The 13,920-nt window shown below is 44.2% G+C and overlaps 1 protein-coding gene across 1 annotated transcript; it reads right to left on the bottom strand.

Annotated features, from left to right (window-relative positions):
- Positions 1 to 56: 56 nt before the first annotated feature.
- Positions 57 to 13,912, bottom strand: LOC123999741 (endoplasmic reticulum membrane sensor NFE2L1-like). The gene is made up of 6 exons (XM_046305772.1): positions 13,646 to 13,912; positions 11,322 to 12,110; positions 4,532 to 4,687; positions 3,760 to 3,849; positions 3,540 to 3,668; positions 57 to 3,352 (listed from the first exon to the last, which is right to left on the bottom strand). The coding sequence occupies exons 2-6, from the start codon at positions 11,859 to 11,861 to the stop codon at positions 2,033 to 2,035; spliced, it is 2,235 nt and encodes a 744-aa protein (XP_046161728.1). The 5' UTR covers positions 11,862 to 12,110; positions 13,646 to 13,912; the 3' UTR covers positions 57 to 2,032.
- Positions 13,913 to 13,920: the final 8 nt, after the last annotated feature.

A 13,920-nucleotide genomic window follows, 5' to 3' on the forward strand; every position in this document is an offset into this window, starting at 1 on the left:
TTTCATATAATTTTATGAAACAAGTTAACTTGTAATTCTTTAGTACATATAAGTATTATTACTAATATCACTCAATCGTCAAGGCAAAAGGGGTTAAATGTTTTATTCACCCAAAAGTAACATCCCTTGGTTGCCAGGAAGTACTCAAAAGTATGAAACAGGGGTGAGAACCTCCTAAAACACAATATTGTTATTTTAAAACCAATAATACCATATAGCACCCAATTCAGGGTTTAAATATATATACATTTTTTTTAAAGTACTTTTATGATATTGGACACTTGACAAAGCATAAAGGTAGTGTGAAGCCACAATCACAGTACTAGTAGTGGCATTTCATAAATTTTACTGTTTAACATTTATGAAAATGCTGTGATATTTTATGCAGCATTAAGTTATATTCCAGTATGATACCGGTGATAAAGGCATTCAATTTCAACTTGTTACAAATAAAAGTCCACAACCATATCATTAACACAATATTGTTGGCACTGGGCCGGAGTAGATATTATATTCAGGTACTTTAAAGCAGTCTATTTCCTGAATATCATTGTACCATTGTCTGCATCATGTCACATCCCCTGAGAACCACAGATAGCTGTGTGGGTAACTAAGGCTTTACTAAAAGCACTATCCAACTCCTTCACTGACAGCCATAATGCACCAGTTAATGGTAACTTGTCTGTTGTGTTCACTTTAGACCGGAGCAAATATTTTTGGTTCCCTTTTGTTCTCAACCAGGCTCCCCTGTCCTTTTTACTTGGGTATACACTCACCGGTCAATTTATAAAGGTACGCCACCCTGTTCATGAAAATGGCTAACTCTTACAGACAAGACAGGGAGTCTTGTGGCTGAGGCTTGCTTTGTAAAGCTGGCAGATTGGCATCGAGGCATTCAGTTGCTATTTGTTTGAACGTTAGAATGGGCAACGAGTGACCTGAGCGTGGTATGATCGTCAGTGCCAGGCTCACCAGATCCAGTATCTCAAACTCTCACTCCCACAGTTTCTCACACACAACAGGGTCTTGGGTTTACCGAGAATGGTGCGACATACAAAAACATCCAGTCAGCGGCAGTCCTGTGGGTGAAATCAGCTCGTTGATGAGATGTCGAAGGAGAATTGCAAGAATCCTGCAAGCTAACAGGTGGGCCACAAACAGGCAAATAACGCTGCAGTACAACAGTTGTGTGCAGAACGGCATCTCGGAACGCACAACTTGTTGATCCTTGTCACAGATTATTGCAGCAGACACCATACCTTGTTCCACTCCTATTAGCTAAAAACAAGAAGCGGCTCTAGTGGGCATGTCATCACCAACACTGGACAATTGAGGATTGGAAAAACATTGTCTGGTCTGTGGAATCTCAGTTCCTGTTGCGTCAGAGTCAGGACTTGGCATAAACAGCATGAGTCTGTGGACCCATCCTGCCTGGTACAAGCTGGTGTGGGGAATGTTTTTCCTTGATACCAATTGAGCAACAAACGTTTCCGACACGTTGTAGAATCCATGCCCCGAAGAGTTCAGGTTGTTCTGGAGGCAAAGGGGGCTCTGAGATGGTACTAGATGTGTACCTAATAAACTGTCTGAGTGATGACTTCAAGGAACCTAGGCCTACCCTCAACATATAGGCACTGGAAGACTGGGACAGCAATGTGCTCGCATTGCGCCAAGAGCCCGGTCTTGTCTGTTGGCTGAAGGCCGTAGGCTAGCCATTCCTCCTTGTCACCTTAGTGGTTTATGTACTGTATTTCTTTGGAAGGCTGACATGGTCCTCCCAACAGTTATTTTGCCCCTGAGACAGGTTTTCCCTTTGTTTTTCCAAGATGTTCACAAGATTCTTGCATGATCATATTTGTGCTACATGTCCTTTCCAGCAAATAAACTATCAGAGCAGATTAAACTGATTTAGGTTTCCTCTTACATCTTTCCTTTTCAGTTCCCTCTTATTGTGAGATATTTAATCTTTACAGCCATCCCCTTGTCAAGCGACTCCTTGAGTGCTACACCAAACTGCACACCCAACAAATGTTCACTTTTTTCTGCTCTTCTGTTTCTTGTGGGGCTTGCGGTTTTGTTCACTGGCTGAACCGTTCCGTGTAGCAAGCAGGACCTGTCCATCATTGCCAAACTGGAGGGTGTAGTCAGTGGCAGGCAAGGGTCTTCCTTGCTCATCCCGCAGACGGGAAAAAACCTCCTGGTAAAGACCACTGAGCCGCTGCTTCATTTCCCGGACAGAGCGAAGGTTCTCTGCCTTTTGCTTTAACAGACGGGCCTTGTGGCGGTATAATCCTTCTACTCCCTCCTCGAGCTCAAACAGGACATCAAGCTTGCGTCGGCGGCAGTTCTGAGCGGCCATCTTGTTTTTGCCCCGCCTGCGAATGTCTCGGATCAGGTTGAGCTGGGCCTCACTGAGACAATGCTTGGTCAGAAGTTCATTGAACTCCTCCACGGGTAGGTTGACAATGAGATCGTTGGAGAAGGGGATCTTCATGGCGAGAGCCCGGCGCTCATCACGGCCCCAAAGCTTATCGGAAATGTCATGCTCATAGGTTTTGCTGTAATGTGATTTTCCCTGCGTGGGAGAGGTGGCCCTTGGCTGGTTGTAGGTATGGTCGTGGCCCACTTGTTCCAGCCAAGGGAGGTTGTTGAAACGCCCAGGCTTCTGGTAGCTGCACATCTTACGGACTTTTGGGGAGTAGCCTCCCACGGCACCTTCCTCTCGCGTCACAATATCCTCCATGTCAGAGCTGTAGCCCACAGCCCCTTCGTCAGAAAACACAGAAGAGTCAGATGATGAAGAGGATGAAGAAGAGGAATAGGATGCCTCTGAGCTGCTAGGGGATGCAGGGCTGTGGCTGAAGTTCAGAGAAAGTCCAGAGTCAGAGTCTAGCTCCTCAAGTTGGGAGGCCTGTGTTGGGTTGAAGCCTTCCTCCAGAGCCAGGTCCAGGAAACTAATCTCATCCAGCAAGGCATCATCCAATAGGGAGCCGAGTGGGCTAGGCAGGATTGGTTCCTCCAGAAAGAGGCTTGACTGAATGGAAGACCTGGGGTTGCCAACTGTGCCATTGAGTGTCAAAGGAAGAGTGTTATCTGTCAGGTCAGATGGGCCAAAGGTCAAGTTATGGTCAAAGTCAGGTCCGCTGGAGGACTGACTGAGCAGGGCTGGCTGGAGTGGGTCCTCCAGGGGAACACTGCCCCCAAAGCTGGAGTTGAAGGGGTAACTATCCTGGCTGCTTCCGGGCAGGATTGCCTGATGAAGGCTGACATCCTGGTGAACGGGGTCCATCAAGCTGGAGCTCTGAATAGATCCAGATTGCATTTCATCTCTGCCAAGGTCCATATCCATATCCTTCCAAAATAGTACAAGAAGTTGGATTACATTTATTTTGAATTACTTTCAGGGCAAGGGTATTTCAACGTTTATACACCTTCTTGACATTTTAAATAAATTATGATGTTTATGAAGGGGATAAAAAAAAAAAATCAGAAACCACGTAGAACTTACTTCTGGCTCCATGGTGGCGAGAATATCATGCCACTGCTGCTCCAAGTCCAGAGAGGGTTCCTCGTGGGACAGCAGGGGGGGACAGGAGAAGCTCTCGGACAGGGGTTGGGTCCTCTCCGCTGGCGGCTTCCCTCCGACCTACGCCAACTGGGTCTGACAGCTAAAAACAGAAACATCACAATGGTTATCCTGTGGTCAACAACCCTATCAACGGTCATCTCTTACCCTAGTACCATCAAATAAAACTGTACCTCTGTCTCCTCTCCAAAAGGGAAGGTGTCTTCCAAGAGCCGTAGACATTCCTGGAAGGACATTGAGGACTGAGCTTCCAAGCTGGCAAACTGAGAAGAGAACAGGAGTGAGCAGAGAGCTACCTGGATGTTCTGGATGGTGACAATGGTTCCTTTTCTTCTGAGCTGAACTGATACAGATGGTGGAAATGATTAGGCTTTTCCAGAACATGTTATGGCAAGAGGGTAAAACTCAACAGTTGGAACAGCGTGGCTTTATCTGAAACGTTTTGTAGTGTGGTATCAAATGTTAATTTCATTTCACTATACTGTATTTCTCCTTGGGTCAAGGAAACTCATGCTCCAGCTATACACCACTGATGAGTGCAAATGCCTTTTAATGGTATGTGGCTGCCCCTGTTCCCAAAATTAGGTTTAGTGGATTAGCAAGAGTTTCAGGTCTCTTCTAACCCATAGGAGTGCAAGAGATTGGGGCTAGAACCCAGAAACCTGCAGTTCATGTTCTTATTGTACACACATGGGAAGACTGCTTCCTATCTCCACCTCATCTACCCCAAACACTCTATCCTGCTTCACGACACACAGCCAGGATAGAAAACTCATATTTGGTTTCAAGCAACCGGAGCATTACTCTTTCCCAAAGTGCACCATGTCTTACATTTCAACATGTGCGTTTTATAACGTAATTGAACCAGGATGTCTAAGAACAAGTCCAAGGGTACAGGTATGTATGAAATATGGACATTTTATAAGCCTCCGGACTGAGTCCCACCTGATCAGATAAATCCTGTGCAAGTTCTCTATTCGCAAGGTCATAAGAGCGTCCACCATCCCTCCAGATTTCTCTCCAGGTGTCCCCCACCAGCTCCTCCTCAGGCCTCTGATGACGTCCAAGATCAGAGTGATCCTGCCAAAGCATATCTGTATCCTGTGAACACATAATAATAATTGAAATGTTAGGTGCACCGATGTTATCTACACCTTATTAAGCATATTAACTAAGATAATCAATCATCCATACAATGACCAATGTATCCTCGTATGTTTTATTCAAGTTCTCTCTGTACTATTCTGCCCTACCAAGCAAAAAGGCAGTAACTACTAATTTGGTTGAAAATGAGTCATTTGTGTTACATTAAATACATGCTTAATCATGTGGACAAGTATCCTGCCTCTATTGTGAAAGTGAAAATGGGGGTCATATTAGCAGTAACTGCATAAGGTTACTGTGAAACAAAGGTAAATAAAAGCCATTTTTCCCCCCCTTAGTTCCACGCTATGAGCAGTTACTACCTTTTTGCTCGGTAGGGCAGTATTGTTAGATAGGACACGGGCCAGGAACAAAAAGAGAAAGGGGATCGCAGCCACCTTGCATTTAATCTACTACAGTTTATTTTTCCATACAGGCCCATACATTAGTAGACATTGCATACAAACGGTGAGATGGCTATGAATAGACTTAACCTTTTCCTTAAGTTGGAGCTTAGTGATACCAACTGTTCCAGTCATGTCCCTAAACCAGTTCTAAATTTGCAGCTGATCCTCTCGCCCTCCACCGAAAGGGACTATTGGAGTTCGGGATGTTGCCATTTGTGATGCCCCGATTCTAACCTTACAGTACAGCGACCTGAGTGAAACTGATTGACTTTCTTTGCCTGTTTACACTTGGACTATTTGGAACATCTTGTGACCCCTTGAACAGTATTTGACAACATGTTTGAGGTCGGACCAGGGGTTGGAACTGAAATTATATACTACACATTAGGAATATTCTGGTAACAGAATAACATTATCATGGAATGGTCTGCCTACCCATGTGAGAGACGCAAACTCGGTCTCAACCTTTAAGTCTTTACTGAAGACTCTCTGAAGAATCTCTTCAGTGGGTCATATGATTGAGTGTAGTCTGGCCCAGGAGTGTGAAGATGAATGGAAAGGCTCTGGAGCAACGGACGGCCCTTGCTGTCTCTGCCTGGCCGGTTCCCCTCTTTACACTGGGATTCTCTGCCTCTAACCCTATTACAGTGGCTGAGTCACTGGCTTACTGGGGTTCTTTCCCTTGGAGGGGTGCATCACTTGAGTGGGTTGAGTCACTGATGTGATCTTCCTGTCTGGGTTGGCGCCCCACCTTGGGTTGTGCCGTGGCGTAGATCTTTGTGGGCTATACTTGGCCTTGTCTCAGGATGGTAAGTTGGTGGTTGAAGATATCCCTCTAGTGGTGTGGGGGCTGTGCTTTGGCAAAGTGGGTGTGGTTATATCCTTCCTGTTTGGCCCTGTCCGGGGGTGTCATCCGATGGGGCCACAGTGTCTCCTGACCCCTCCTGTCTCAGCCTCCAGTATTTATGCTGCAGTAGTTTGTGTCGTAGGGCTAGGGTCAGTTTGTTATATCTGGAGTACTTCTCCTGTCCTATCCGGTGTCCTGTGTGAATTTACGTATGCTCTCTCTCAGAGGACCTGAGCCCTAGGACCATGCCTCAGGACTACCTGACATGACGACTCCTTGCTGTCCCCAGTCCACCTGGCCGTGCTGCTGCTCCAGTTTCAACTGTTCTGCCTGTGATTATTATTATTTGACCATGCTGGTAATTAAAGAACATTTGAACATCTTGGCCATGTTCTGTTATAATCTCCACCCGGGACAGCCAGAAGAGGACTGGCCACTCCACATAGCCTGGTTCCTCTAGGTTTCTTCCAAGGTTTTGGCCTTTCTAGGGAGTTTTTCCTAGCCACCATGCTTCTACACCTGCACTGCTTGCTGTTTGGGGTTTTAGGCTGGGTTTCTGTACAGCACTTTGAGATATCAGCTGATGTACGAAGGGCTATATAAATACATTTGATTTGAACCGGCTCAAGGTTAGAAAATAACGGTTCTGTTCCGGAAGAATAAAGATCACTTTTGCTCTGTTTCCCTTCCTCAAATTTTTTTGTCTGCTTTTCTGTTCCCTGAATCGGTTCCAACCCCTGCCTTTGACCATTCCCTGAGGCCTGTGGTACTGCTACTCTGCAATCACTTATGGGTTTGGGTCAATGTGTACCTGAATGTGACTGGAGGGGTTTACACAGCATATTTTCCTCAAGCATAAGCACAACACGAGAATTGTTGGGGGGGGCAAAGAAGGCAGCTCTGGACAGATTTGGGCATTGGGTGGTGTCCAGAGGGCTCTGGGTATAGGGCTATACATATACATGTGCTTGTCTGAAGAGGTGATATACTAGTAGCCTAAGCTAGTAAACAAGTATTGTGAAATCAAAGGTATGAATGTGTGCTAGAATGATGCCACCTCGTGTTACAAAACAAACGAGCTGTGGTCACGGGTAATGTTCTGAGTGAAATATACCTACAAAGCACTCAGTCCAAGTTTCCAAGACAAACATCTGTAGTTACAGCCGAGCTGGCGAGTCAACACTGACGTTGTCAGTTTGCCACTTTCCACAATATTGACATGTCACAATGTTACTTCCCTGAGAGGCTCAGACAAATGAGCCTGGCAGCACTTCAGTGTTTCATTGAGCAAGTCAAGGTAATAGAGCAGAGATTAGTTGTAATAGAACTGAATAATAAGTCCGGGAAGTTAAGACAAATGATAAACTGGGTAGTTCGAGCCCTGAATGCTGATTGGCTGAAAGCTGTGGTATATCAGACCGTATACCACGGGTATGACTAAATATTTATTTTTACTGCTCTAATTACATTAGTAACCAGTTTATAATAGCAATAATGCACCTTGAGGGTTTGATATTTTTATTGAACTTTAACTAGGCAAGTCTTAAGAACAAATTCTTATTTACAATGACGGCCTAGGAACAGTGGGTGAACTGCCTTGTTCAGGGGTAGAACGACAGATTTTTACCTAGCTCGGGGATTCGATCTAGCAACCTTTTGGTTACTGGCCCAACGCTCTAACCACTAGGCTACCTGCCGCCCCACTGATGGCCAATATACCACGGCTAAGGGCTGTGGCCTAAGAACAGCCCTTAGCCTTGATATATTGGCCCTTAGGCGTGGTATATTGGCCATATACCACACCCGTCTGGCATTATTGCTTAATTATAGCTCATGGCTTAAGGAGAGGTCCTTGACCCCTCTATGTGTACGAATGAGCGGAGAGGGCAAAAGGTTCACAGAGCAGTATCCCAGTGGAAGCTTTGTTGACCTTTCTCCTCAAACAATACTGTAGGACTTGTGATGTCTGGCACTTTAGACATGTCCAGCCTAGCCCTGTAGCAATAACAGCATCTATAAGAGGGGGAGATGTGTTGGCATGCCCCAGACAGTACAACACATTTCTGCCATAATATGATGCAGCTGGAGTTTAAAAAACAATACAGCCCAGCTGTCTCCGTGCGGTTGCTGCTTCCCGGATGAGTTAGTCTGGGTAAAGGTCATTATCAGGGACGAGTCGTTCCTTGGAGGGAACTAAGATAATCAGTGTGTCTGAATTGTTACATCATGATTGCAGCCCCTAACTTAGTCTCAGGTGGTCAGTTCAATATCACTTACTGGGATCTTGGTTGACCCAGAAAGCATAACCATCGATGGAAGGAAGAGCATAACTATGTTCCAAAACTAAATATTTTTCAGCAGGAATACATCCATGGGGAGGGTTGGTGGGAAAACATGAGGCATGTCAATTTTGAACTGAGTACCAGTTAGCAATGCCAAAAAACATGCCCTCCTGTCCAGAAATAGCCAACAGGGCTACATGTCGAGTCTGAACTGCATACTTGGTCAACTGTGACATTGGACAGGCCAAATGACACAACTTTCTCTGCCCTGAGAGTGGCAGCTGATTTGGGAGGCTAAAACTAAAGCCTCCCCCGGTGTCTGCCGTCATCTTGGCTGAGACTGGGTACGCAGTCAAATGGCCCAAAAGACCAGAAGCCAGAAGATAGCAATGACACACAGAGGACTAAAACAAAACAACCCCCATACTTTCCCCAATCCAAAACTAGCTCATTATGGAGTGTTGAGGAGTCCAGTGTAGGGTGCATACTCAGGCATGTTGCCAAGCAGATATATATTTAGACCCTACAGTGACTGAAAACTCCATACACTCCCAAAGTGACTAATAGTGTACCTCAGTGCTAAATGAAAGTGATTTGGGAATTCCCCTTCAAAAGTCTAAGTTGGAGCAGGAAAAAAAATGTCCCCTGTGTTTGCAATATTCAATAAATAAATACATGTTTTAACAGTATCTTCTGATACTATTATTTCCATAGTAAATTCAAGTATTATTGTGATTGCACTTCTAAATATGATTGGTGTACAAATACAATTAGCCTACACAGAATGTGTGTACTTATGATGACTATACCAGCCAGTTTATTCCTACACCAAATCAGATGGGCTGTGATGGGTGTGGAAAGCTGTATGTATGGGACAAATCTGAACAGCCAGTGGCTAAAGTGGGACACATTTCCAGTCACACACCCTTCTCTGGTCTACTTTCCCCTGACACACAGCAGCCTGGGCCTGGCCAGCGCACCTCTCACAGTTAATGGAACATATAAACAAGCAGCTCTCCTCAGCTGTTGAAAAACAAGAGGAAGCCCAGCCAAGCTTTCAGCATGCTGCTGCGTTAGCTCCGCGTGATTCTGTCATTGCCCAATTAGTGTTTTGGGTGCCAAAACACAGGCTCGAACAAAAGTGAGCAAATGCTAAAACATAATGATGGGGTTGGGACTTGGGTTAATTGTAATGTCTTACAATTAAACAAATGTAACTGTTGCAATACACATCAAAAATAGACTAGATAAAACAAGACTGTTGATATTTTTCCTGTCTTTAAAGTGATTCAAGTCTTGTTTTCAAGTTCAGCAAGTCCTCAGAGAATAAACATTGACTAATGACCTAAATAATTTGCCTCGTCATATTGGTTATTATACTTCTGCTATTGAAGTCTTAAGAGGTCAGCCCAACAAACACCATGCCTAATATACAATTACATGAACTTTTTTACTAGAATAAAACAAACGTTATAACATGAAAAATATTTCACTTTCAGGCCTTCCCACACTGTACGTCGGATTCAGTCTGTTACATGTTACCAAATCAAAATCTTTATCAACCTGGTCAGATTGTATGATTTGCTTCAGTTTTGTCATCACATTCTGCGATTGGCCTGAGAGGTTACGTCAGCTGACGTAAACTAGACCAACTGCAGCGGTGTATTTGACCAGCGCATGTACCGGCACCAGCAGTGCAAGTCTCCCACACTTATGCACTAGTGAAATGAGTTCAGAAACACTGGAATGTGTCTATTAATTGATTTCACATACAACCTTTATATGTCAGAATCAAACATGCTTCCCAAAAATAACATGGTCACTGTGGTAAAACGTTTATTTTGATTTGCGATTTTGTGCATTTATCAAAATCCCATTAGGTAGCCTGATTTCTGAAGTCATGTAAAGATTAGAGAAATTGTTCTTCTTGCAAAGCATGTAAACGTTTAAATCAAACTGTTATACTAATCTGACTATTCCATCATATTATTGTGGGCATACTCTGTGCCGGCTGTGTTCCTGTTGGTCAGTCACTGGGATTGGCTTGTAACACCAGCCACACGATATAGGCTCAACACTTTGTCGGAGGCTACGACCACACATAGTGGTACTTAAATCGGCAGACCTAGACCCTGTCGCACAACAACCGGATGTTCCGGTTTTCAGGGGAAATGGAAGGAGCCTGTGACGCTACTTCCTCTTTTGGATGTTAACAAGGCTACACTCCATCTTAACTCCTCCTCCACATGTACTAGATTGGTTGAACAGTGCAGAATGGAACCTCCGCCAACATTTTTTCCCCTTCTCGTCAAGACCAGTAGGTAGGGGGATCTAATTTCAGGCATGTCTTTTACGCCTGCTAAGTTATGTTTGATTTTATTTGTTAGTCACACTGAATAAGCCAAGACGTCTGACAATCGTTTACAACCTAAGAATTTGAGCACAACGTGGAAATTGTGGCACAAAACGGCTGAAATCGTACAGTCTGAACGGGCCTTTAGGATTAGTTATCAGTCACTTATTCTGAAAAGTAACCTACACTTCATTCTTGACTTGCAATCTTAGATGCATTCCTTAATGCTGTAAATTAAGGGAGTTGTAAATGTCTTGCAATCTCTTATGCAGGTTTGAAATTAACAGCATGATACAGCAAATACAACCAGGAAGCTTTCACTTGCTTGAATCCGAGGAGGGTGGGAATCCCCACTGTTTAGTGTAAGGCTGTTTTCATACAAGGGTGTTCTTCTCTCCCAGTTAAGCCTCCTTTTATAGAGTGATCCTGCCCTTGATCCATAATGATATATGACAGGCGTATCACTTGCCTTCTGTAAATCAACAGTTTGATAGTTGCCTAATTGAACACACTTCTCTAGTGGCAGAGTCTTGGACTGGTTTGCAGTAATGTAGTTCACTATTGTGTATCTAAGGATGGAATTAATTTGTTTAAGGCACTGCATTGTATTTGAACATTGAATAAGCTCTGACACAGCCAATTCTCTTGAACACTACTCTATGCTGCCACTGGTCTTACTGACATAGAGTATACCATAGTTTACCTCTTCATAGAGATCTTCATCCTCCTCCTCGTGGCTTCTTCTTAGAAGCGGCGCTGTGGTGTCCAGACTGTCCTCTCTGATTGGCCCGTAACCCGACTCCTGCGACCCCGCCACCAAACTTGACCTCATGACCGACTCCACCTGGTCACCCGCATGATCCTCCAACCCACCTGCCCCTGCCTCCAGGGGGGCTGGCTGACCTTGAGCCCCCACCACCAGGGCATCAGGCTCGCGCCGCACAAGCCAGGTTTCTAGCTCCGAGCTAGGCACCCAGAGGCGGTCCAGGGAGTGGACCCAGCCCAGGAGTCTCCGGGCTGTGAAGAAGCCGTCCAGATCTACACTCTTGGGGTGGAGGTCCTGGCCATCCAGCTGATTGTGGAGGTTGTGGAACTGAGTCTGGGTGAGGGCAGAGGTGGGGCCCAAGATCATCTCGTTCCAGGGGGGCAGGTAAGGGCCCACATCTACTCTGACGCCAACCAGACTGAGCAGGATGGCTACCTGGATCAAGCCCTCTGTGAAATATTTCTTCAGACACACCATGTCTTGTCTTCGGAGTTTACGGGGTGAGTGCAAGACACGAGGGAAAGGGAATGGAGATGTGGTGGGGTGGCAAAATGCCAAGTGTAAGCCTCTGATGACTTATTGTCTGTTGATGGGTTATCTATAGCTTCAAGTCAATGTAATAAAGAGGGAAAATAAGGCTATTTAGGATACACCAAAATAGACACTATGGTGAAATAAAAAAGTTGTGTATCCTCTCCTCTTCACCCTTCCAAATATCGTTAAATCCTATACAGACAAACACAACATGAAAAAATAAAGTTAGGTAATTCAATTAATTGACAAGTTATTTCAAAAGAATATCACATTGAAAAGATCATTCATAAAATTACAAGTAGTGAATACAACGTAATTGATGTAATAGCAGAGGAAGAGGCTGCTGAATTCAACACTGTACTATAATATCAGGGCCGCTTTTAGGCATAGATCAGGGCCGCTTAGGGCCTCCGGCCGCTAGGGGGCCCACAACCCCAAAATAAAATATTTTTACATTAGTAGTTAGTAATCATGGCCGAATACCGACTGGGCCCTGACCTCCATGAGGCCGCCAATCATTTTGTTAGTCATTCTCACTCAGATACTATATTAATATGGCATAAGTAATTGCGAGATTTGTAGAATTGCATGAATGTGCTCTAAAACAGCAGACATTTCTCCACCCCATAGCAAAATGTGTAGAATTGCAGGAAATTGCTGTAAAACAGATTTGTTTTGTCTCTGCCCCATGGCAAAATATGTAGAGTTGCATGAAATTAACTTTAAAACTTTCATTTCTCTCTCCACTGTCAAGAGGGGGGCCACTAACATGTTTTGAGTAAGGTAGGAGGCCCCCCAACCAAATCTCGCTTTGGGCCCCCAAAATATTTAAGTCTGCCCTATATAAGATTATTGTACACTTAAGATTAAGACACATTGGGCATTTTGAAACACTCTCCCTAAAGATGACAAACATGGAAGTGTTCTTGTTATCAACAGATACCAGTGACTTCACTTCGACCTACTTCCTTCTATTCGTTCTAGAAGTTGTTTGGTAGATAGCGCCAGGGCGGGTACTAGACAGACAGTGGTGAAGGTTACACCACATGATGTAATCACACTGTAACCCGGGAAATAACAAGCATATTCTGCCAATCAATGGGTCAATGAATGACTTGACAACACATTTCCTCATCATTACTTCGGCAACTGTAGACTACTGTTTGTAATGCTATATGCCATGTAAATAAACTAGTGACCAATGGTATTCTGCAATGTTTTCCATAGGCAAGTATATTGCATTTGTTCCTGCATGAAACATCACCTCATATGAGGAGACAGTTCAACAAAATATGGTTTAAATGACTGAACATGAACCTGTCTGACAGGAAGAACGTTGAGAATTTAACCTGTAGGCTTCTTCATCGAAGGCCACTGAACGATCCCGCGAAATCATTAGAGGTTCATTTAAAAATATCTGGAATTATGTATGAACGTCAAGGATCTAAAAACCGTTGACTATACTTTTTCACCCCCGTTATTCAGAAATTTCCCACTTTAATTGGCAAATAGAAATGGGTCCAGCAACTGAATATCCCATGTAAAACTGTTATTAACTGTTATTATTAACTGTGCCATAAACTCCACTTCATCTCAATTTAAGGTATACAATGTGTATAGCCTGTTTACATATTTATTTACATGAATAACACCAGTATTAGGCCGACATAACCGCCGAATAACACAAACGAGTAGGTAATGTCAGTGTCTTGTTTTGATTCTCTTACCGGACTATGGAGACAAAAGTTGTCAACAATAGGCACATCACTGGAAAAGCAGCAATCCTTTTGGAAGATGTTGTATTCTGACTCTAAATCGGAAAGTGAAGAGTTTTAAACCCTGCTCAGTTCACCACGCAGTTTGCTGTCCCCTCCCTACATGACGTAAAGCCTACCGTTTCACTTGTCTTTTTTCTAGAACTGTGCGGCGTCAAAAACCATGCCTCTCTATAGACTATACCGCCCCAACCCTACCAAATCAATGGCTAAACACACACACACAC

This window comes from Oncorhynchus gorbuscha, linkage group LG16, assembly GCF_021184085.1.
Source record: "Oncorhynchus gorbuscha isolate QuinsamMale2020 ecotype Even-year linkage group LG16, OgorEven_v1.0, whole genome shotgun sequence".
NCBI lineage: Eukaryota > Metazoa > Chordata > Actinopteri > Salmoniformes > Salmonidae > Oncorhynchus > Oncorhynchus gorbuscha.

Bases quoted from the DNA above. Each gene is read 5' to 3' on its own strand.
- LOC123999741 (XM_046305772.1), bottom strand. From the start codon at position 11,861: ATGGTGTGTCTGAAGAAATATTTCACAGAGGGCTTGATCCAGGTAGCC. The intron at 4,688-11,321 runs GTAAACTATGGT...ATGTGTTCACAG, and splicing joins ATGAAGATCTCTATGAAGAG to GATACAGATATGCTTTGGCA. The intron at 3,669-3,759 runs GTACAGTTTTAT...TTCTGTTTTTAG, and splicing joins CTTTTGGAGAGGAGACAGAG to CTGTCAGACCCAGTTGGCGT.